Raw genomic sequence first — 24,121 nt, 5'->3', positions numbered from 1 at the left:
TTCATATTGGAATTATTGTCTTGTTGTTTGTTTACAGAGCCTTGGTAGCTACAGTCCATCCATTTTGGGTATGCTTACTCAGTTGTGCTATGCCAAGAGACTTTCTGGGTGGTCGAAGGCAGCGGTAGGGAATTAAGGCGGTGGCTCCCCCTCAGGATAACAGGACGAGAAAAGGCCGTTACTGTGATGTTGTGCCGACAGTATGAGCTCTACTTGGGCGGGATGACTACAAGCGGAGGACCTCTCCTGGGCCGCCACATCAGAACCTGCGCGTCGTTGGCGTTGGGCCTCCCCATGGCGTTGGTCGGGATGGGCTCCATGCGGCTCAAGACTCGCGGCTGCTCCTGATGGACGCGGCCCACCAGCCAGGCCCTGTAGCCCAGAGGCCGGGAGGGCTCCACGGCGATGTCCACCCTCATCCGCCACTTGATTGTGTGCAGCAAGATCTTCTCCCTGGAGGCGGCGTTGAGCGCCACCAGCCAGGTGGTGAAGCTCTGGTCCCGCTTGATGTTGCTCAGCAAAGGCGTGTTGGATTCGCTCACCGGCACGGCCCAGGTGACGCTGGGGTAGAAGTTGTCGTTCATGCTGACCGTGAAGCGGGACGGCTTGGAGGTGGGGCCCACGATGGTGACGGTCTCGGTGGTGTTGCCGTACCAGGGGTAGCTGACGCCGTCGGAGTCGCTGATGGCCCTCGCCAGGCCTTCTCGCAGCTGCGGCAGCTCCCAGCTCGACCTGGAAGCAGACAACATTTGGTAGGAAATCCCACCATTCACATCATATTCTAGAAAACTACTATTTACATGTCAGATGGTTGTGCAAAATGTTGTTGTTTGTGGAATAAGGATCATGATAAACCGCGGTGAAATTCAGTACTTTTTAAAATTGTATTTTTTGTAAAACCGTGATTGCTTACTACACTTTGGAAAACGTCACAGTGATACTGTTAATGTTCTAGAGCAGAGGTTCTTAACCTTGTTGGAGGTACCGAACCCCACCAGTTTCATATGCGTATTCACCGAACCCTTCTTTAGTGAAAAATTGAAAAAAAAATGTTTTTTTTCAAATTCAAGAAAAAGTCATGCTTTTTTACTGGTGCACAAAATGAACCGTGCATGAACATCACCTTGTTCAAAGAACAAAACCAACACAGTGCATGAACTCACAACAAATTACACACCTTACACACATTACCATGAATTGATTAACGTGGACCCCGACTTAAACGAGTTGAAAAACTTATTCGGGTGTTACCATTTAGTGGTCAATTGTACGGAATATGAGATGAGGATGGATGAGAATCAGCACCTCCAAGTCCGAGTCCATGGTTCTCGCCCGGAAAAGGGTGGAGTGCCATCTCCAGGTTGGGGGGGAGATCTTGCCCCAAGTGGAGGAGTTCAAGTACCTCGGAGTCTTGTTCACGAGTGAGGGAAGAGTGGATCGTGAGATCGACAGGCGGATCGGTTCGGCGTCTTCAGTAATGCGGACGCTGTATCGATCCGTTGTGGTGAAGAAGGTGCTGAACTGGAAGGCAAAGCTCTCAATTTACCGATCGATCTACGTTCCCATCCTCACCTATGGTCATGAGCTTTGGGTTATGACCGAAAGGACAAGATCACGGGTACTAGCGGCCGAAATGAGTTTCCTCCCCTGGGTGGCGGGTCTCTCCCTTAGAGATAGGGTGAGAAGCTTTTTCATCCGGGGGGAGCTCAAAGTAAAGCCGCTGCTCCTCCACATCGAGAGGAGCCAGATGAGGTGGTTCGGGCATCTGGTCAGGATGCCACCCGAACGCCTCCCTAGGGAGGTGTTTAGGGCACATCCGACCGGTAGGAGGCCGCGGGGAAGACCCAGGACACGTTGGGAAGACTATGTCTCCCGGCTGGCCTGGGAACGCCTCGGGGTCCCACAGGAAGGGCTGGACGAAGTGGTTGGGGAGAGGGAAGTCTGGGTTTCCCTGCTTAGGCTGCTGCCCCCGCGACCCGACCTCGGATAAGCGGAAGAAAATGGATGGATGGATGGATGTACGGAATATGTACTGTATACTGTGTAAACTGTACTGTTTCATATAATGTATTCTCTTCCTTTGCAATCTGCTAGTAAAAGTTTAAATCGATCAAACAAACAACCTGCAAATCAGATGGAAAATTAGGGGGAACATTGTTGGGTCCATAATACGCTGATATGGAGAAGTTTTTATTTACACGATAAGTCGGACGTGTCTTTACCTCCGTGGCGGAGGCTCCACCGAACCCCTGAGGCCGACTCACCGAACCCCTAGAGTTCGATCGAACCCAGGTTAAGAACCACTGTCCTAGAGTAACAGCTAATCGCTACTTAGATTAAATGCTAACATGAATACAAAACGCGTCCACGTTTTATTAAAAAAAAAACCTTGTTAAAAGATTTTAGTGTGTGTTTAACTTTCTGAGCACATTCAACAATACTGTGATAATCAGAATCAGAAATACTTCATTATTCCCCAAAGGGAAATTAAGATTTTCAGCACAATCCCATTCAAGAGCAGACAAACATTACAGGGAGACAGAACAGGATCGCTGACGGGTATGCCAACTTCCGGCGCCCCTTTCCACAAAAGGTGAGAAACAGGTCAACACTTGGGAGGGAGGGTGGTAAGGGTTGAGAGAGGAAAAAAAAAATTTCAATCTAAGCCTGTGCCCCTGGAGAGGGGGTCCAGACTGAGGCCAATGAGAAAAAACCTCATAGCCATAGCACACATAAGCATGTGCGTAAGAGGGAAATATCAAAGAACACAAAGGACATTAAAAGAGCAGAGCTGTTGCAACTAGCCATTTCTACATACAGCTACAAAAGTAAAAGAACAACATTTTTTTTATAAAAAAACATATACACGGCCAGAGACAGGAGCAGACCCAACAAAGCAACCACCCTCGTCCGCCCACTAACTCTCGGCCAGTGTCCAGTCCGCATGGATGTGTCCAAGGAGGCCGAGGTATATATAATAATGATACTGGTTAATTTCCTTACATCCCTACTGTTGAACATGTGAATAATATAAATACAGTCTATTATACAGCATTATTCACTTGTGAATAACATAAATACAGTCTATTATACAGCATTATTCACATGTGAATAACATAAATACAGTCTATTATACAGTATTATTCACATGTGAATAAAATGCCACAACATCCGGACAATTTGGAGTTTAATCAACATTTTATATAAAAATATGCCACAAAAGTCAGACAAAATGGGGATACATAGTTTAAAACTGTCATCATGATTGATGCTCGGTGAACTCCAAAGGTGCTTCTTCTTTGACTTTATTTGCAGTGTCAACACAAAAGGCTCCCAGCGAAGGCGTATAGTAAAAGTGCGATGATAACCGCAGAACAGGAAATTACACTTTTGCTAACTGATTTGAGAGGTATTTATTTAACACACGTGTCTAACTCAAGGCCTGTAGGCCAGATCTGGCCCGCCACTTCATTTAATGTTGTCTGCCATGTCATTCAATGTGGTCTTTAACAGTGGTCCACAACGTTATGTAATGAGGCCTGCCACATCATTTATGTGGCCCGTCACGTCATTCAATGGGGTCTTCCACATCTTATAAAGTGGTCCAAAACATTGATAGCCTTAGTTTTATTCCAGAGTTGTGTTTTGAGGGCTCTGAAGACTGGATACACTGACAGACTCAGTCAAAAAGGTGTATTTCTATGGGTGTTTTTTATCTTCACTTTTATTGTTTTTACCGTAAATGGCAGGTTATTGTGTTAGTCCATATCACCCATCCCTACTGGCCAGGTGTGGTCTAAATCAGTGGTCCCCAACCCGGTACCGGTCCGCGGACCAATTGGTACCGGACCGCACAAGGAAAAAAATATATATATATATATATATATATATATATATATATATATATATATATATATATATATATATATATATATATATATATATATATATTTTTTTTTTTTATTTTTTTTTTAATTAAATCAACATAAAAACACAATATATACACTATATATCAATGTATATCAATACAGTCTGCAGGGATACAGTCCGTAAGCACACATGATTGTATTTCTTTATTAAAAAAAATAAAAATCCATGTAATTTAATCCATGTAATGCTTTAAAAAGGCATATGGATGGCACAAAAAGCCAAAAGGCTTGTTTCCATTGTGGTCCATTAAATATTCATCACATTTGATACATTCAATAATAAAATATATATAACCTGTAACATGTATATAAAAAATTATGTTAAAAAAATGATAAATTATGTACATATACACAGTATACATGTCAGGTGATTTGAAAAACAATATATACAAAAAATGGGGGGGGGGGGGGGTGTATATATATATATATATACACTATGTACATGACTATGCACATGTTGACTCCAAGAGTGTGCAAAACAGAATGAGAAAATATACATACACTATAACCACATATAAACATAAGGACATTCAGCCCCTATTTTCCAGGCAAGAAAGTTTATTTCCAACAGAACCTCCTCTGTTTTCAGGTCTAGTTGGTTTACACTGCAATCATCTGTGCAACGTTTTCTTGTTTACAAGTTGCCTGTTAGCTTTTCCATGCCACAACACTGTCCTTACGTGTTTGGGCCATCTCATGCTTACTAAAGATGACTGAAGCTTTCTTCCACTTCCACTTTCAACCATTTAGATGTATTCAGTGTTTGTTGTGTAATTCTATCAAAGTGCCAAACAATTGTGAGCGAAAAGATGTTGCAAGTGCAAAAAGGACCTCCCAGGGCAGGGGTGGGCAATTATTTTGCCTCGGGGGGGGGGGGCATATTTAGAGGAAAAAATGTGTCTGGGGGCCGGTATATCTATTTTTAGGAACACTAATACAAAACCTCACAATGTCTGATTGAATGCTAAAAACGTTATGACAGACCGCCTTAAAAAACGGAATTGAATTTAAAAAATGTTGCTGAATGAGACACCCAAAATGTACATGGAAATAAAGAATGTGGATTTACAATATTAACTATGAACAATAAAACACTAAGTATTGACAACATATGAACGTCACACCCCCTCTTGGTCGACATATTTTACGATCAAACAAAAATGCAACAAACACAGCGACATATGAACACGAAGGGTAAAAAAAATCCCACCTACAATCTGATGCATCGGATATATCACTAAGCTTTAGAACTTTGTTGTAAAAATCTCCTTCCGCCTCTGTCCCTGACACCCGCATTTCAGGCTGGCTGCTCTGGAATCACTCTGTGGAAACGCTCCCCACTCACACTGCTTGGTGCCTCGTCTGAGCTGCTGTGACTTAGATTACCATCGTAACTAGTATATCATGCAAAAGCGCAGATTCCAACCATTGAAATACTTTGTATAGTTCAAGACTTACGTTCATTTGAAAACATCACTGCACATCATAATGGCAGCTACAGTTTCCATCTTAAAGATCTAACAAAATTATTTGGGAATGGGCGGGCAAGATTGAAAAGCTTAGCGGGCCTTAATTTGCCCAGGTCTGTCCTAGGGGCTAAGCCCCCCATGTTCTTCAAACCTAGTGACACCCCTGTCAGAGAATCACCAAAATGGCAAAGGCTGAACCAATGATCACATCCAGAATAATCAAAGAAGATCTGTTTGCCTGTGAGTACTACAAACCCCGTTTCCATATGAGTTGGGAAATTGTGTTAGATGTAAATATAAACGGAATACAATGATTTGCAAATCATTTTCAACCCATATTCAGTTGAATGCACTACAAAGACAAGATATTTGATGTTCAAACTCATAAACTTTATTTTTCTTTTGCAAATAATAATTAACTTAGAATTTCATGGCTGCAACAAGTGCCAAGTTGGGAAAGTGCTTGTGGGAAAGTGCTTGTTCACTACTGTGTTACATGGCCTTTCCTTTTAACAACACTCAGTAAACGTTTGGGAACTGAGGAGACACATTTTTTAAGCTTTTCAGGTGGAATTCTTTCCCATTCTTGCTTGATGTACAGCTTAAGTTGTTCAACAGTCCGGGGTCTCCGTTGTGGTATTTTAGGCTTCATAATGCACCACACATTTTCAATGGGAGACAGGTCTGGACTACAGGCAGGCAAGTCTAGTACCCGCACTCTTTTACTATGAAGCCACACTGTTGTAACACATGGCTTGGCATTGTCTTGCTGAAATAAGCAGGGGCGTCCATGATAACGTTGCTTGGATGGCAACATATGTTGCTCCAAAACCTGTATGTACCTTTCAGCTTTAATGGCGCCTTCACAGATGTGTAGGTTACCCATGCCTTGGGCACTAATACACCCCCATACCATCACACATGCTTTTGAACTTTGCGCCTATAACAATCCGGATGGTTCTTTTCTGCTTTGTTCCGGAGGACACGACGTCCACAGTTTCCAAAAACAATTTGAAATGTGGTCTCGTCAGACCACAGAACACTTTTCCACTTTGCATCAGTCCATCTTAGATGAGCTCAGGCCCAGCGAAGCCGGCGGCGATTCTGGGTGTTGTTGATAAATGGCTTTCGCTTTGCAGAGTAGAGCTTTAACTTGCACTTACAGATGTAGCGACCAACTGTAGTTACTGACAGTGGTTTTCTGAAGTGTTCCTGAGCCCATGTGGTCTTGTCTTTGCAGTCTATTCAATTGAATATAGGTTGAAAAGGATTAGCAAATCATTGTATTCTGTTTTTATTGACCATTTACACAATGTGCCAACTTCACTAGTTTTGGGTTTTGTAGATTCTTGACTAGTTTTTACGCATGCAAAGTTTGGCCGTACGATGACCGAATCGGGATACAAAAAAACAGTAAACTTGGCGGAAAGTTTTCATCAAGTAGACAAACCCGATGTACAACTGTAATGCAGTCTGACATAGAATTAGTCACGTCATCGACCCAAATACGTCTAATGCCATTCTCGTTTTTAAAAACAATCGGACGGCGTACACTTAGCGCCCAATCCACTTTTATTGGCTAAATAATTGATGCAATAATGGCGCTGAGAGGATGACAGTTCCTCCTCTTGTTGATCCCACACACTGACTGACTCGCAGCCTGCGAAAAGCTCTCAGCGGATTATCATCATCACTTTGTTGTGTGCCCCAGCAGACTATCTCCGTTTGGTGGCGGCGTCTGGCGACCAATCTGATGACACCCCAGGGCCGGCGGGCCCACATCCTCCGTCCGCCATCAAAAAAAGCCCATTTGATTTAAAAAGAAAGAACCCTGCGAACGAAGAGTGCAGAAACTATTTTCTAATTGCAGCGCTTTTTTTTCTATTTAGGTGCTAAAGTCACACGAACAGAATCTGTCGGTGGGCGTCTTGACGTGTTTCACCTGCTGCGTGCACAAATGCTGCTCTTCACTTTCATGCCGCAGGATTCCCTAAGGCACCACCAACTGTTCTGATTGTCGCGTGTATGAAGGATGTACTGCTCTAAAGGCAAAAAGTGCCATGGCAATAAGTGCTCGATTATAAAAGTTGATACAGACGCTAAAAATGTGGGTACATAACTGAAACAACAAGCTAAACGGTAAACAAAAAAAAGACATTTGTAGATTTTATGGTAGAAACGGGCAGCTCAATCACTAGTATTTTATCGTAAACGTTACAGCGGTTTTTTTTTCCAGCAGGCACAAGACTTAGAAACAACATTGAAAACCTGTTGAATTAGGTCCTGACGTTGAGCAACTCAAACCTAACGTTGAAACAACATGCTTTTTGACGACGTTTAATCAATGTTGGATTCTGACGTTGATTTGACTATTGAATTTTAGTCATTTCCCAACCAATATTCTGCAACACAAATACAACGTTGAAACAACGTGCTATTTGATGACGTTTATTCAATGTCAGGTTGATTTGACCTTTGAAATTTGGTCATTTTCCAACCGATATTCTACAACACAAGTACAACATTGAAACAACATGCTTTTTGACGACGTTTAATCAATGTTGGGTTCTGACGCTGATTTGACTTTCAAAATTTGGTCATTTCCCAACCAATATTCTACAACACAAATACAACGTTGAAACAACATACTTTTTGATTGATGTTTGATCAATGTTGGGTACTGATGTTGATTTGACCATTAAATTTTAGTCATTTCCCAAACCAATATTCTGCAACACAAATACAAGGTTGAAGCAACGTGCTTTTTGACGATGTTTATTCAATATCGGGTTGATTTGACCTTCGAAATTTGGTCATTTCCCAACCAATATTCTACAACACAAACACAACGTTGAAACAACATGCTTTTTGATGACGTTTGATTAATGTAGGGTTCTGATGCTGATTTGACGTTCGAAATGTGGTCATTTCCCAACCGATATTCTACAACACAAATACAACGTTGGAACAACATGCTTTTTGATGACGTTTAATCAATGTTGGGTTCTGACGTTTATTTAACCATTGAATTTTAGTCATTTCCCAACCAATATTCTACAACACAAATACAACGTTGAAACAACGTGCTTTTTGATGACGTTTAATTAATGTTGGGTTCTGATGCTGATTTGACCATTGAATTTTAGTCATTTCCCAACCAATATTTTACAACACAAATACAACGTTGAAACAACATGCTTTTTGATGACGTTTAATCAATGTTGGGTTCTGACGTTTATTTAACCATTGAATTTTAGTCATTTCCCAACCAATATTCTACAACACAAATACAACGTTGAAACAACGTGCTTTTTGATGACGTTTAATTAATGTTGGGTTCTGATTCTGATTTGACCATTGAATTTTAGTCATTTCCCAACCAATATTTTACAACACAAATACAACGTTGAAACAACATGCTTTTTGATGACGTTTAATCAATGTTGGGGTCTGACGTTTATTTAACCATTGAATTTTAGTCATTTCCCAACCAATATTCTACAACACAAATACAACGTTGAAACAACATGCTTTTTGATGACGTTTAATTAATGTTGGGTTCTGACGCTGATTTGACCATTGAATTTTAGTCATTTCCCAACCAATGTTCTGCAACACAAATACAACGTTGAAACAACACCACTTTTATCTTTATGGTAAAATTCTGGTGACTGAGCTGCAAGTTCTTACCGTAAAATCTATGGTAGTTTTATACTGCGTTATTGTAAATGGAAACATTTTAATACTTTTTTTATTTTTACAGTAAAACGATGGCGTATTTAAAAAAAAAATTGGCATCTCGCGTTTTATTTTTACGGTAACCTTTTGGGCTGCCAATTGTTTACCATAAAATCTACAGACTTTTTTTTTTTAAGACAGTTTAATAAAAAAGGCAACATTTTTTTTTAATGCGCACAAGTATGGTGGCCTTCAATAGTCAAAAGAGCAGCGTTTAAGGCAGGGGTGTCAAACGTACGGCCCACGGGCCGGATCAGGCCCGCGAACAGGTTTTATCCGGCCCGCGGGATGAGTTTGCTAAGTATAAAAATGAGCCGAAATTTTTGAATGAAAGAAACTGCTGTCCTAATTGTGTCCACTAGATGTCACAATAGTAATTATTTGTATCTTTGTAGATGATATGTACAAAATAAAAAAATAAACCACATGATGTAAGCAAACTACAAAAATGACATCCTGTAATTTGATTTTTATATATATATATTTTTTATCTTGATAGATTGAAAATGAACACCAATGAGTTGACTGATGAACATTATCACATCATTTATTCAGAAAGTATAAATAAGGACAAATAAAGATAGAATACTATTAACCACAACATGTAAGTATAAAAAAAACAACATTATGATTTGTACATTTTCAGAATGTGCTTGTTCTATTTTTAAACAAAGAAAACAATCTGAAGTTGTCTTTATTTTTAAGTTATCGTGCCGTGATTTTACCAGTCCGGCCCACTTGGGAGTAGGGCTGCAACTAACGATTAATTTGATAATCGATTAATCTGTCGATTATTACTTCGATTAAAAATCGGATAAAAGAGACAAACTACATTTCTATCCTTTCCAGTATTTTATTGAAAAAAACAGCATACTGGCACCCTACTTATTTTGATTATTGTTTCTCGGCTGTTTGTACATGTTGCAGTTTATAAATAAAGGTTTATAAAAAATAAATTATAAAAAATAAATAAATAAAATTGCCTCTGCGTATGCACATAGCATAGATCCAACGAATTGATGACTAAATTAATTGCCAACTATTTTTATAATCGAATTTAATCGATTAGTTGTTGCAGCCCTACTTGGGAGTAGATTTTTCTCCTCTAAAATGAGTTTGACACCCCTGGTTTAAGGCTAAGAGTTTTAGTACAGAAAATTATTAATTTGTATGCGTGCAAAAAAATATGGGCTCAGACTTTTGCATGCCAGCAACCAAGAGTCAAAAAAGCAGCGTTTTAAGCAGGGGTGTCAAACATAGGCCCGAGGACCAGATCGGGCCCGTAAACAGGTTTTAACCGGCCCGCAGGATGAGTTTGCCGGAAAAAAATAGCCGACATTTTTGAATGAAAGAAACTGCTATTTTAAATGTGTCCACTAGATGTCGCAGTAGCAATTATTTGTATCTTTGTAGATGATGCTACATATGTAAACAAATAAAAATAAACCACATGATTTAAGCAAACTACACAAATAACATCCTGTAATTAGATTTTTTTTTTATCTTGATAGATTGAAAATGAACACCAATGAGTTGACTGATAAACATTATCACATCATTTATTCAGAAAGTATAAATAAGGACAAATAAAGGTAGAATACTATTAACCACAACATGTAAGTATAAAAAAAAAAAAATTATCATTTGTACATTTTCAGAATGTGCTTGTTATATTTTTAAACAAAGAAAACAATCTCAAGTTGTCTTTATTTTTAAATTATTGTGCCGTGATTTTTACCAGTCCGGCCCACTTGGGAGTAGATTTTTCTCCTCTAAAATGAGTGTGACACCTCTGGTTTAAAGCTAAGAGTTTTAGTACAGAATCTTTTTAATTTGTGGCGTGCAAAAAAATATGGGTTCAGACTTTTGCATGGCAGCAACCAAGTGAAAACAGGAACGTTTTGCATAAACATATAATAAATGGCCTGAAGGGCTTATAAAGGGAAATATGACAAACAAACTATTAAAATGAAAGTGTCGATCATCCTGTTTGACGAGTAATAACATTTTTAAATTGTGCATTTTCCCTGTCTGAAACTATTTCACCAGAGTTTTGCGTGGAATGTGAGAGTTCCCCACCCTGGGTGCAGACCCACAGTTCGTGAAAGTGCATAGTGGGAATGTGTTTGTGGTGCAAACTCACATGCCGATGTCTCCATAGGTGTTGTAGAACTCCATCTGAGTGCACACCTGGATCCAGCCCACCACCCACGTCTCGTGGCGCGGAATGGGCGGCATGACGACCCGCGCCGAGGCTTTGAAGTAAGGCGTCTTGTAGCGGAGCACGATGGGCGAGTCCTCCTCGATAGCCGTGGGGCAATGGTCGATGGTGGCGGCCAGCTCGCACACCGCGATGTTCTCCCGCCGGATGCGCGACTTGTTGCAGGTGAGGCTGTGGACGCAGCCCATGGCGGCGGCGAAGACCTGCCAGAAGACCGACGGCACGCAGCCGCACCGCGGACTGAAGGTGGAGTCGACCTGCCGGGTCCGGGCATCCGGTGGTGGTGGTCGCCGGGGAGAAGGTGGGCGATCGCACTCACGGTCCCTCAGGTTCTCCTCCTGGTGGATCCACTCCCGCCCCGTGACTCCCTCCTTCCTCCCGGAGGTGGCACCGGGGCGCCGGCATGCGGGACCCGGGGGTCGATCGTGCGTCGGCGGTTGTCGATGCGGCAGAGGAGCACATCAGAGGCGGCTGCCTGTAACCAGAGAGGCGGTTTCACCACGCAGTCCACTCGGCGCGATCAATCCGAAAGCATCTTCCGAGTGGACACGCTTGCTGGAGACCGGCTGTCAGTTAGATCCCGCCGCGTCCTGCGTGTCGCTGTTCATTCTGCGTGGTGCTGAACAGTGAACGCCACACACTGCGTGGGAGTGCCCGCGTCTGCACACCATTGAGTGGCTTTAGTTCGAATTTAGACTTCATTTTAAATCATTATTTTGTTAAAAAAAATTAATTACACAATATTCGTACTAATTTTGCACTGACACCAAAATAATGTTTATTTGTCTTTTCTATGTATTTATCTCTATTATGAGTATTGTTTATTTTATATGGAAGTTATGAATGCATATTATACATAAAACATAAACCAGTCAGCTGGCAGCCGGCTTTGTTTGGCTTTCAAAATAAAAGGGTTTAGCAGTTTGTGCGCTTTCACCTTCCTTCCGTCCCCATTTCTAAAGTGAACTGCTACGACACCAAAACATCGTCCCTCAACCCGGCACCTCATTGTGTACACTTATGCTACCCAAAAAGAGGAACTCATAAGTAAAAGCCGCAAACGCGACTTTTATTTTGAAGTCTACCCAAGTGATCATTATCTTGACGTCATGTCCGTGCATAAACACGCGGAGATTTTTTTGCCCTTCACAATTTTATTTCGACAAAACAAACACCGTCTTTCAAAAGGACAACAATATGAACATACAAAAAAACAAAATCTATAAACTGTTCACAAAATGTACACCAGATTTTTCGAACAATAATCAAGATATTAAAGCTACCATAAAGAAAGGAAGGCCACCAAATAAACATGTGCAAGGGCCCGGGGTAACACTTGAAAGAAAATGAAACAAATATGAGTATTGTTTATGTTATATGGAAGTTATTAATGCATATTATACATAAAACATAAACCAGTCAGCTGGCAGCCGGCTTTGTTTGGCTTTCAAAATAAAAGGATTTAGCAGTTTGTGCGCTTTCACCTTCCTTCCGTCCCCATTTCTAAAGAGAACTGCTACGACACCAAAACATCGTCCCTCAACTCGGCACCTCATTGTGTACACTTATGCTACCCAAAAAGAGGAACTCATAAGTAAAAGCCGCAAAAGCGACCTTTATTTTGAAGCCTACCCAAGTGACCATTTTCTTGACGTCATGTCCGTGCATAAACACGCGGAGATTTTTTTTCCCCTTCACAATTTTATTCCGAATAAACAAACACCGTCTTTCTAAAGGGCAACAATATGAACATAAAAATAAACAAAATCTATAAATTGTTCACAAATTGTACACCAGATTTTTCGAACAATAATCAAGATATTAAAACTACCATAAAGCAAGGAAGACCACCAAATAAACATGTGCAAGGGGTAACACTTGAAAGAAAATGAAACAAATATGAGTATTGTTTATGTTATATGGAAGTTATGAATGCATATTATACATAAAACAAAAACCAGTCAGCTGGCAGCCGGCTTTGTTTGGCTTTCAAAATAAAAGGATTTAGCAGTTTGTGCGCGTTCACCTTCCTTCCGTCCCCATTCCTAAAGCGAACTGCCACGACACCAAAACATCGTCCCTCAACCCGGCACCTCATTGTGTACACTTGCGCTACCCAAAAAAAGGAACTCATAAGTAAAAGCCGCAAAAGCGACCTTTAATTTGAAGCCTACCCAAGTGACTATTCTCTTGACTTCATTTTCGTGCATAAACATGCGGATATTTTTTTTCCCCTCAGAATTATATTTTGACAAAACAAACACCGTCTTTCAAAAGGGCAACAATATGAACACAACAATAAATAAAATCTATAAACTGTTCACAATATGTACACAAGATTTTTCGAACAATAATCAAGATATTAAAACTACCATAAAGAAAGGAAGACCACCAAATAAACATGTGCAAGGGGTAACACTTGAAAGAAAATGAAACAAATATGAGTATTGTTTATGTTATATGGAAGTTATGAATGCATATTTATACATAAAACATAAACCAGTCAGCTGGCAGCCGGCAGTCGGCTTTGTCTGGCTTTCAAAATAAAAGAAGTTACACGTTTGTGCGATTTCACCGTCCCTCTGTCCCCATTTCTAAAGTGAACTGCTACGACACCAAAACATCAACCCTCAACCCGGCACCTCATTGTGTACACTTGCGCTACCCAAAAAGAGGAACTCATAAGTAAAAGCCGCAAACGCGACCTTTATTTTGAAGCCTACCCAAGTGACCATTCTCTTGACGTCATGTCCGTGCATAAACACGCGGAGATTTTTTTCCCCCTCACAATTTTATTTCGACAAGACAAACACCGTCTTTCAAAAGGGCAACAATATGAACATACAAAAAAACAAAATCTATAAACTGTTCACAATATGTACACCAGTTTTTTCGAACAATAATCAATATATTAAAACTACCATAAAGGAAGGAAGACCACCAAATAAACAAGTGCAAGGGGTAACACTTGAAAGAAAATGAAACAAATATGAGTATTGTTTATGTTATATGGACGTTCTGAACTAAACATTTTTTACAACTAAATAGTAATGACAAAGGAAAACAAAAAGGCCATATTAACCTCACACGTTCTAAAAAAATGTAAAAACGATCACCATCAAAGAAAATATAAATGTATAACCTGATAGTTTTATTTCCTTTTATTGTAGTGTTATCCCTTGCACATGTCATGTTCCTTCTTTTATTTTTATTTATTTATGTATTTTTTAAATGTATTTTCATTTTATTTTGTGTGTGTGTTATATGTTACTCCTTAATGTGTATGTGTTACTTCTTGTTATTATATGAAAACACTTAAATATCGTTATTGGAATTGTCTGTATTGTACTGTTATTAAAATATATTTTTGGGGTGGGGGGAACAAAAAAACGAGTCGCCTGAAACAAAAATAACCATTAAATTGACAATGTCCTTGTGATAAGTAACATTGTATTTTAATAATAAGTTAAAATGGTAAATTATCCCCCAAATCTGACTCTTCATTATTAAAAAAAGTGCGTCTCAAAGAAGTAAATACAACAAGTGTGACCTTTATTTTGAAGCCTACCTAAGCGGCCATTCCCGTGACGTCATTTCCACGCCGGAACACGAGGAGGTAACCTAACGACTCCCCTGCCACAAAATCAACGTAGAAAAATGAATAATGTCTTTATGATAAGCAACTAAGTATTTTAATAAAAAGTCAAAATGGTAAGTACTTATATGAAATAACATTTAAAAGCCAATGTTTACACGCTAAGTTAGGCTAACGTAGTGGTGTTTTGAGTCCTTTCGTGTTAACTAAAATGACAAGGAACTTTTTTGTCGAAACATGCAAAGGACGCACTTATTATAAACATGTTGTGAGGAAACATTAGGACACATTGTCTTTTAATGAGACATGACACAGCATATATAGCAATTATTACCAAAGTTGCAGTGTGTAATTATTGCTGAGTATATTACGAGTTGTGTTGTAAAATAACATTTGGTTCTCACTCATCACTGCAGGTGTCCACAGATTTGAAAGCCTTGATTCAGAGGTTTTACCAGCTTCAGTCGGAGCGCCTTGAGACATATCGACTCTTTGAGGAGTATGTGTGTCTACAATACCTTCTGCCATGGGGTTATGTCCTATGTACACTATATTGCCAACATATTAGGCCACCTGCCTTGACTCACATATGAACTTGAAGTGCCATCACATTCCTAACCCATAGGGTTCAATATGATGTCGGTCCACCTTTTGCAGCTATTACAGCTTCAACTCTTCTAGGAAGGCTGTCCACAAGGTTGCGGAGTGTGTTTGTAGGAATTTTCCACCATTCTTCCAAAAGGGCATTGGTGAGGTGACACACTGATTTTGGTCGAGAAGGCCTGCCTCTCAGTCTCCGTTCTAATTCATCCCAAAGGTGTTCTATCGGGTTAAGGTCAGGACTCTGTGCAAGCCAGTCAAGTCATCTTTGTCTTTATGGACCTTGCTTTGTGCACAGTCATGTCGGAAGAGGAAGGGGCCCGCTCCAAACTGTTCCCACAAGGTTGGGAGCATGGAATTGTCCAAAATGTTTTGGTATCCTGGAGCATTCAAAGTTCCTTTCACTGGAACTAAGAGGCTAACCCCAACTCCTGAAAAACAACCACATACCATAATTCCTCCTCCACCAAATTTCACACTCTGCACAATGCAGTCCGAAATGTAGCGTTCTCCTGGCAACCTCCAAACCCAGACTCGTCCATCAGATTGCCAGATAGAAAAGCGTGATTCATCACTCCAGAGAACGAGTCTCCACTGCTCTAGAGTCCAGTGGCGACGTGCTTTACACAAGTGGTCCCCAACCACCGGGCCGCGGCCCGGTACCGGTCCGTGGATCGATTGGTACCGGGCCGCACAAGAAATTTAAAAAAAACAAAAACATTTTTTTTAAATTAAATTAACATAAAAAACACAAGATACACTTACAATTAGTGCACCAACCCAAAAAACCTCCCTCCCCCATTCCCCCACTCATTCACACTCATTCGCACAAAAGGGTTGTTTCTTTCTGTTATTAATATTTCTGGTTCCTACATTATATATCAATGTAGATCAATACAGTCTGCATGGATACAGTCCGTAAGCACGCATGATTGTATTTTTTTTATGACAAAAAACTAAAAAAAAAAAATGTTTTTTATCAGCCCCTTCCGGTCCGTGGGACACATTTTCAAGCGTTGACCGGTCAGCAGTTACAAAAAGGTTGGGGACTACTGCTTTACACCACTGCACCCGACACTTTGCATCGGACTTGGTGATGTATGGCTTAGATGCAGCTGCTCGGCCATGGACACCCATTCCATGAAGCTCTCTGCGTACTGTACGTGGGCTAGTTGGAAGGTCACATGAAGTTTGGAGCTCTGTAGCAACTGATTGTGCAGAAAGTCTTTGCACTATGCGCTTCAGCATCTGCTGACCCCTCTCTGTCAGTTTACGTGGCCTACCACTTGGTGGCTGAGTTGCTGTTGTTCCCAAACTTTAATTTTCCTATAATAAAGTCGACAGTTGACTTTGGAATATTTAAGAGCGAGGAAATTTCACGACTGGATTTGGTGCACAGGTGGCATCCTATGACAGTTTTACGCTGGAAATCACTGAGCGCGGCCCATTCTTTCACAAATGTTTGTAGAAACAGTCTCCATGCCTAAGTGCTTGATTTTATACACCTGTGGCCGGGCCAAGTGATTAAGACACCTGATTCTCATCATTTGGATGGCTGGCCAAATACTTTTGGCAATATAGTGTATGTACTTCTATGTTGCTTTAGTAACCTTTCCTTTTTGTCGTCCTTCCAGGGGACACGAGGCCTACCTGAGGACGGGCCCCCAGTATGACTTTGAGCACTACAAGCAGCTGGTCCATGAGATAACGCAGGCCTTCGGCGGCATCTCCAAAGAGGTGCTGGACATCAAGGAGAAATTCCACCAGCAGTTAGACCGGCCCGACCTTTCGGAGCACGTCGAGAAGCTGCAGTGCAAAGAGAAGCAGAAACTCGAACTGGTAAATATTGAAAAGTGTTTAAAAAAAAAAATCTTGGCTTTAAATGTCACAATTTTGAGTTATTAAAATTTTAACTGAGTTGTACATAATCTTAAAGGGGAACTACGCTTTTTTTTTTTTTTAATTTTGCCTATCGTTCACAGTCTTTATGTAAGACAAGCACACATATGTTTTTCTTTTTTTTATGCATTCTAACTAGTAAATAAATGCGAGCAAATGTCATCTTACAATCAAGTCAATGGAATTTGCTCTATTCTGCTTAGAAATCGTCTAAAAAATATCCAAACACCTCCATTTACGTTTTATATACATCAGGCCTGGGCAATTATTTTGACTCGGGGCCAAATTTAGAGAAAAAAATGTGTCTGGGGCCGGTATATCTATTTTTAGGAACACTAATACAAAACCTCACAATAATGTCTGATTGAGTGCTAAAAACTTTATGACAGACCGCCTTAAAAACAGAATGGAATTTTAAATTTTTTAACTGAATGAGACACCCCAGAATGTACATATAAATAAAGAATGTGGGTTTTACAATATTAACTATGAACGATAAAACACTGAATATTGACAACATATGAACGTCACCCCCCTCTCGATCGACATATTTTACAATCAAGCAAAATGCAACAAACACAGCGAAATATGAACGATATGGGTAAAAAAAAAAACCCCACCTACAATCTGATATATCTAATATCACTAAGCTTTCAAACTTTGTTGTCAAAATCTCCCTCCGGGTCTGTCCCTGACACCCGCATTTCAGGCTGGAAACACTCTGTGGAAACGCTCCCCACCCACACTGCTTGGTGCCTCGTCTGAGCTGCTGTGACTTAGATGACCATAGTAACTAGTATATCATGCAAAAGCGCATATTCCAACCATTGAAATACTTTGTATAGTTCAAAACTTACGGTCATTTGAAAACATCACTGCACATCATAATGGCAGCTACAGTTTCCATCTTAAAGATCTAAAATAATTATTTGGGAATGTCCGGTTGGCCAGATTGAAAAGCTTAGCGGGCCTTAATTCACCCAGGTCTGATATACATGATGTAAGTATATATGTAATGGAGCAACAAGCACATTCATATTAACATGTAATATTTACATATTTTAATCATTTTAAGCATACGGCGGCGCATTATAATAACAAACGCATTTTACCCACTGCAGATTTCATGAGAACCAACAAACATAATCAAACATCACTTACTGTACAATATCTGCTCTCACTGGGATGACGGCTGATAGGATGTTGATATATCCCAATTTAGATGAAGACTGACTTAGGATCCTTGCGGAAAAAATAGAGGCGTGGAACCGAGCGTCTTTTCTGGTCTTTTTCGCCATTTCCCGTTTTAAGTTGGCTGTCAAAGTTGACCAACTTCTCGGTTTATGAGGGTCCCTGGTTCAATCCCCACCTAGTACCAACCTCGTCATGTCCGTTGTGTCCTGAGCAAGACACTTCACCCTTGCTCCTGATGGGTGCTGGTTAGCGCCTTGCATGGCAGCTCCCTCCATCAGTGTGTGAATGTTTGTGTGAATGGGTAAATGTGGAAGTAGTGTCAAAGCGCTTTGAGTACCTTTTAAAGGTAGAAAAGTGCTATACAAGTACAACCCATTTATAATTTATTTATATACATCATCTTTCTATCAATATGAGAGGTATGATTTATAGTCTACAATTAACTTTCACGAGCGCTACGGTGAGAGAACAGCTCACCAGCTTATGACATTAATACAGCACCCTAAGGGAGTTACCTCTCTCTGATCACGGCGCCGCTAAAAGTAGTTCCTTAACGTTAGCGCTTGTAATAACACTTGGTTAATGTTCAGATCACGAAATGTAAATGGAATATTGTTGGCGGTTTTTAGATGGTTATTTATTGGGTTTAATGGTTGAAATTGACGCAATGACATCATGGCTCCCATTAGCTCCATTGTAATCAGACTTTTATTTACATTTATTCACAAGTTTGAATGCATTAAAAAATGTGTTGTCTCTCATAAGGATTGTGAATTTTAGGTGACATGCCAAAAAAGTGCAGTTCCCTTTCAATAGTGGTGGTTTTACACCTTGATGCAATTCTAAAATTTCACCCCAAGAGGGCAGCAGTATTCAAGACATCCTACATTTTTTGGGGGTAGCTTGGCTCGGCTGGTAGAGCGGCCGTGCCAGCAACTTGAGGGTTCCAGGTTCGATCCCTGCTTCCTAGTCACTGCCGTTGTGTCCTTGGGCAAGACACTTTACCCACCTGCACCCAGTGCCACCGAGACTGGTTTAAATGTAGCTCAAAGTTGTAAATAATGGGTTTCACTGTGTAAGGCGCTATGAGTCTCTAGAGAAAAGCGCTATGTAAATATGATTAAATTCAATACATTTAAAAAAAATATATTTTAATACTTCATACCAGGGGTGTACAAATGTTTCACATAATTAAAAATATGAGGGCACCACTTGCTATTTTAATACTTTTTTTTAAGAAGGCTGAAATGTATATATACATTTATATTAGGGATGTCAACATTAATGTGTAAATGCATGTGATTAATGGAAAAAAATATTGCGTTGTCATAAATTAATCAAGATTAATCCCACTATTTGTTATGACCGCATGTTGTCCCTGAAGTTGGCGCCTGTTACATGGTGCAAAGATGAGTGACAGAAGGTGACCAATTTCACCTCAAAACACACTAAGATGGAACTTGAGATAAAACTGAGGTCATTTGTTGGCATTGCAGTGACAAACTTCCTCATCGGCGAACAACAAGTTTAAAATAGCATCTTAAAGCAAAGCTTGTATTTGAGATTGGAGATGAATGCTACGTCGACACCAACTTGACCCAGCGGAGGACAGCAAACCACTTCAACACTGGTGGAGTTTACCCGTGTCAATGTTTTCAACAAAAGTAGCACAGGGAAGCTAAACATGGCCTTCGCTAAATGGACAGCCAGCGCATGCAAGGTAGTTAACATCTGTGAAGACAAGAAGATGTCATTAAAAACACCATCACTGACAGCATTGCAGCAAATCAAGAGCTCAACACGGTCATCTGAAAAGTTGAATAAGCTTGCTTGTTAAAAAAATAGTAATTGCAGATATAGGTGGTGCACTATGTCAAGTTGTTTACGGGTGTGTTTACTATCTGTACCTTGTCAGTTACGTTATTGCAAATACTTTGGAAAATGTGCACTTATTTCTTCTTACTATACTTACTGTCTCCAAGTTCTGAGCAAATCAATTTGTGGCAGTTCAGTAAAACCTTTAAAATTTTACAAATACATTTTCACAAGAAAATTGTATTTGTGTCCAAATATTGAGGTCTTTTCTTAAGCAAATTTTTAATTATGCAAGCGAGTAATAACATATGATTACTGTATTTTTCGGAGTATAAGTTGCACCAGAGTATAAGTCGCACCTGCCGAAAACGCATAATAAAAAAGGAAAAAAAACATATAAGTCGCACAGGAGCCCGGCCAAACTATGAAAAAAACTGCAACTTATAGTCCGAAAAATACGGTAATCACAATTCAAGGGTATGATAAATCTGATTAAAATAATTAATCACTTTACAGCCTTAGTTTAACTAATGTGATTAATCACAAAAAAGTGGAGCTTTTATCACCCTTGACCTGTTTTGAAAATATTTCATTATCATTTATACAGAAGAATCGGTCCTGAATCAAAACCTCAGAGCAAGAATCAAATAGTAAGATTCACATTCCAAATATGTGATAAATATATTATTTTACACACACGTTGTAGTCATCCTTTCATCCATCCATTTTGTACCGCTTGTCCCTCTCGGAATCGCGGGGGTGCTGGAGCCTTTCCCAGCATCAAATTTAATAGTGGCAATGTCTTTTTTTGTGAATTGTACAAAAAAAAAAGTACATTTTATTGGTAGAAAATATTCACATTGACTAAGTTTCAAAAACATTATCAATTACAACATGTGCAGCTGGGATAGGCTCCAGCGCCCCCGTGACCCCTTAAGGGTCAAGTGGTAGAAAATGGATGGGTGGATGGAAAACCCAAAACCAGTGAAGTTGGGTAATTCGTAAATAAAAACAGAATACAATGATAATGTTCAAACTTAGAAACGTAATTTTTTTTTTGCAAATAATCATTAACTTAGAATTTAATGTCAGCAACACATTGCAAAAAGTTGGCACAGGGGCATTTTTACCACTGTGTTACATGGCCTTTCCTTTTAACAACACTCAGTAAACATTTGGGAACTGAGGAGACCAATTTTTGAAGCTTTTCAGGTGGAATTATTTCCCATTCTTGCTTGATGTACAGCTTAAGTTGTTTAACAATCCAGGGTCTCTGTTGTGGTATTTTAGGCTTCATATTGCGCCACACATTTTCAATGGGAGACAGGTCTGGACTACAGGCAGGCCAGTCTAGTACCCGCACTCTTTTACTATGAAGCCACGCTGTTGTAACACGTGGCTTGCCATTGTCTTGCTGAAATAAGCAGGGGCGTCCATGATAACGTTGCTTGGATGGCAACATGTGTTGCTCCAAAACCTGTATGTACCTTTCAGCATCAATGGTGCCTTCACAGATGTGTAAGTTACCCATGCCGTGGGCACTAATACACCCCCATACCATCACAGATGCTGGCTTTTGAACTTTGCGCCTATAACAATCCGGATGGTTCTTTTCCTCTTTGGTCTGAAGGACACGACGTCCACAGTTTCCAAAAACAATTTGAAATGTGGACTCGTCAGACCACAGAACACTTTTCCATCTTAGATGAGCTCGGGCCCACCGAAGCAGGCAGCGTTTCTGGGTGTTGTTGATAAATGGCTTTGGTTTTGCATAGTAGAGTTTTAACTTGCACTTACAGATGTAGCGACAAACTAGTTACTGAAAGTGGTTTTCTGAAGTGTTCCTGAGCCCATGTGGTGATATCCTTTACACACTGCTGTCTCTTTTTGATGCGTTACCACCTGAAGGATCGAAGGTCTGTAATATCATCGCTTACGTGCAGTGATTTCTCCAGATTCTTAACCTTTTGATGATATTACGGACCGTAGATGATGAAATCCCTAGATTGCTTGCAACAGCTCGTTGAAAATTGTTGTTCTTAAACTGTTCGACAATTTGCTCACGCATTTGTTCACAAAGTGGTGACCCTCGACCCATCCTTGTTTGTGAACGACTGAGCATTTCATGGAAGCTGCTTTTATACCCAATCATGGCACCCACCTGTTCCCAATTAGCCTGTTCACCTGTGGGATGTTCCAAATGAGTGTTTGATGAGCATTCCTCAACTTCTTTTTTGAAATATGTTACAGGCATCAAAATCCAAATGAGCTAATATAAAATAAAGTTTTCCAGTTCAAACGTTAAATATCTTGTCTTTGCAGTTTATTCAATTGAATATAGGTTGAAAAGGATTTGCAAGTCATTGTATTCTGTTTTTATTTACGATTTACACAACGTGCCAACTTCACTGGTTTTAGGGTTTGTACATGGTACATGACATGGTATTTATCTAGAGTTAAAATATGATGAACATGCGTATAAAGCTTCATGCGAGACATAAATCGATATCCAATACAATTAAATCCCAATGAATGAGGAGCTTTTGGAATATGAGAGTTTAAACAGTGTATCCCACAGAACGACAGTCTATCGGTGGTGGTGATGGTGGTCGGTCTCATCGTCCAATTTGCATAATTTTCCATGACGCAGGTGCATGTAATTGTAAGGAATGCTGTCGAAGGGAGGAGGTGACACTAAGAGCCTGATTTACTATATAAATACCATGCTTTAATCCCCTTGTGCAAGCAATAAGATTGCATGTAGGCGTGTGATTTACTAAGACTGCGTCTGCAACTGAAAAGTGTAAATGAGAATTTTGCGTGACACTCATTTACTACACATTCATGTTATCATGCTCCTACATGTGGTGTTTTGCTATGTCTTCAACAAAGCAGAAGACATGTACCACTTTTTATGGTCATTTTAGCAGTAGTCGAGCAGTGCATTTACATTTAAACGTTTTTTTTTTCCTAGCTGCATGGGAGGGAGGCAAGATGGAGTTGCCTGTGAATGCTTTTGGATAGGGGAGCAGCCGACAGCACCACCTAAGGGGTCTGAATAATTGTTAAATATAGCTAGCTTGGCAACACTGATCCCTTCTGCTATATCTCCTTATTCTTTGGTAGACCATGTGCACAGGCAAAGCATTTGGTATAAAACTTAATTCAATTTTCAATCAGGTGACAAAGCTTCTTTAAGTTCTCTTCCTTTGCATGGGATGTGGTTTAGGTAGCCCAGCTGCAGCTGGCTAGGCAGTATGCTCAGGACCACCCTGAAGACGACGCCTGTCAAGAGAAAATACACCATCTCAAACACGAGTAAGAAGGACAAATATGTTGTGTATCCCTAAAAATGCAGTTTGTAAGGTGGTGGACAAATGTGTAACAACAAACATCTTCCTCCTCACCACCCAGGATCATCAAGATTAAAGAAGCGCTGAGCGACATCATGCAGGACTTTAAGTACGACTCTGAGGAGATTGATTGACGCCCAGACTTCCTCTTTGGACAGCATAGCTGCATGTATTGATCCTCCTCTGGCTCCGCCCACCTTTCTGCTGCAGTCTTATTCCAAACAAGCCTTTCTTTTTATGGATTGTGTGTTTTTTTTGTTTTTTGCATTCATATGTAAATATTTTTAACATAAACTTGTCAAACCCAA

General features: G+C 40.2%; 2 protein-coding genes across 2 annotated transcripts; one reads left to right on the top strand and one right to left on the bottom strand.

The window, feature by feature from the left end:
• Positions 1-209: 209 nt before the first annotated feature.
• On the bottom strand, positions 210-11,826 carry fam78bb (family with sequence similarity 78 member Bb). Its single transcript, XM_061978576.1, has 2 exons — positions 11,280-11,826; positions 210-732 (listed from the first exon to the last, which is right to left on the bottom strand). Exons 1-2 carry the CDS (start codon positions 11,543-11,545, stop codon positions 210-212), a joined length of 789 nt encoding a protein of 262 aa, XP_061834560.1. The 5' UTR covers positions 11,546-11,826.
• A 3,105-nt stretch (positions 11,827-14,931) lies between these two features.
• Positions 14,932-24,121, top strand: rex1bd (required for excision 1-B domain containing). Its single transcript, XM_061978575.1, has 5 exons — positions 14,932-15,068; positions 15,369-15,451; positions 17,187-17,391; positions 23,690-23,778; positions 23,875-24,121. Exons 1-5 carry the CDS (start codon positions 15,066-15,068, stop codon positions 23,945-23,947), a joined length of 453 nt encoding a protein of 150 aa, XP_061834559.1. The 5' UTR covers positions 14,932-15,065; the 3' UTR covers positions 23,948-24,121.

Source organism: Nerophis lumbriciformis, linkage group LG18 (assembly GCF_033978685.3).
Source record: "Nerophis lumbriciformis linkage group LG18, RoL_Nlum_v2.1, whole genome shotgun sequence".
Taxonomy (NCBI): Eukaryota; Metazoa; Chordata; class Actinopteri; order Syngnathiformes; family Syngnathidae; genus Nerophis; species Nerophis lumbriciformis.
The sequence above is the reverse complement of the archived record's forward strand: the minus strand, read 5'-3'. Positions and strand labels throughout refer to the sequence as shown.

Coding starts and splice junctions, on each gene's coding strand:
- fam78bb (XM_061978576.1), bottom strand. CDS start 11,545: ATGGGCTGCGTCCACAGCCTCACCTGCAACAAGTCGCGCATCCGGCGG. Junction 733..11,279: donor ACCTATGGAGACATCGGCAT/GTGAGTTTGCAC, acceptor GTCTGCTTCCAG/GTCGAGCTGGGAGCTGCCGC.
- rex1bd (XM_061978575.1), top strand. Junction 15,452..17,186: donor ACATATCGACTCTTTGAGGA/GTATGTGTGTCT, acceptor TCGTCCTTCCAG/GGGACACGAGGCCTACCTGA. Junction 17,392..23,689: donor AGAAGCAGAAACTCGAACTG/GTAAATATTGAA, acceptor GATGTGGTTTAG/GTAGCCCAGCTGCAGCTGGC.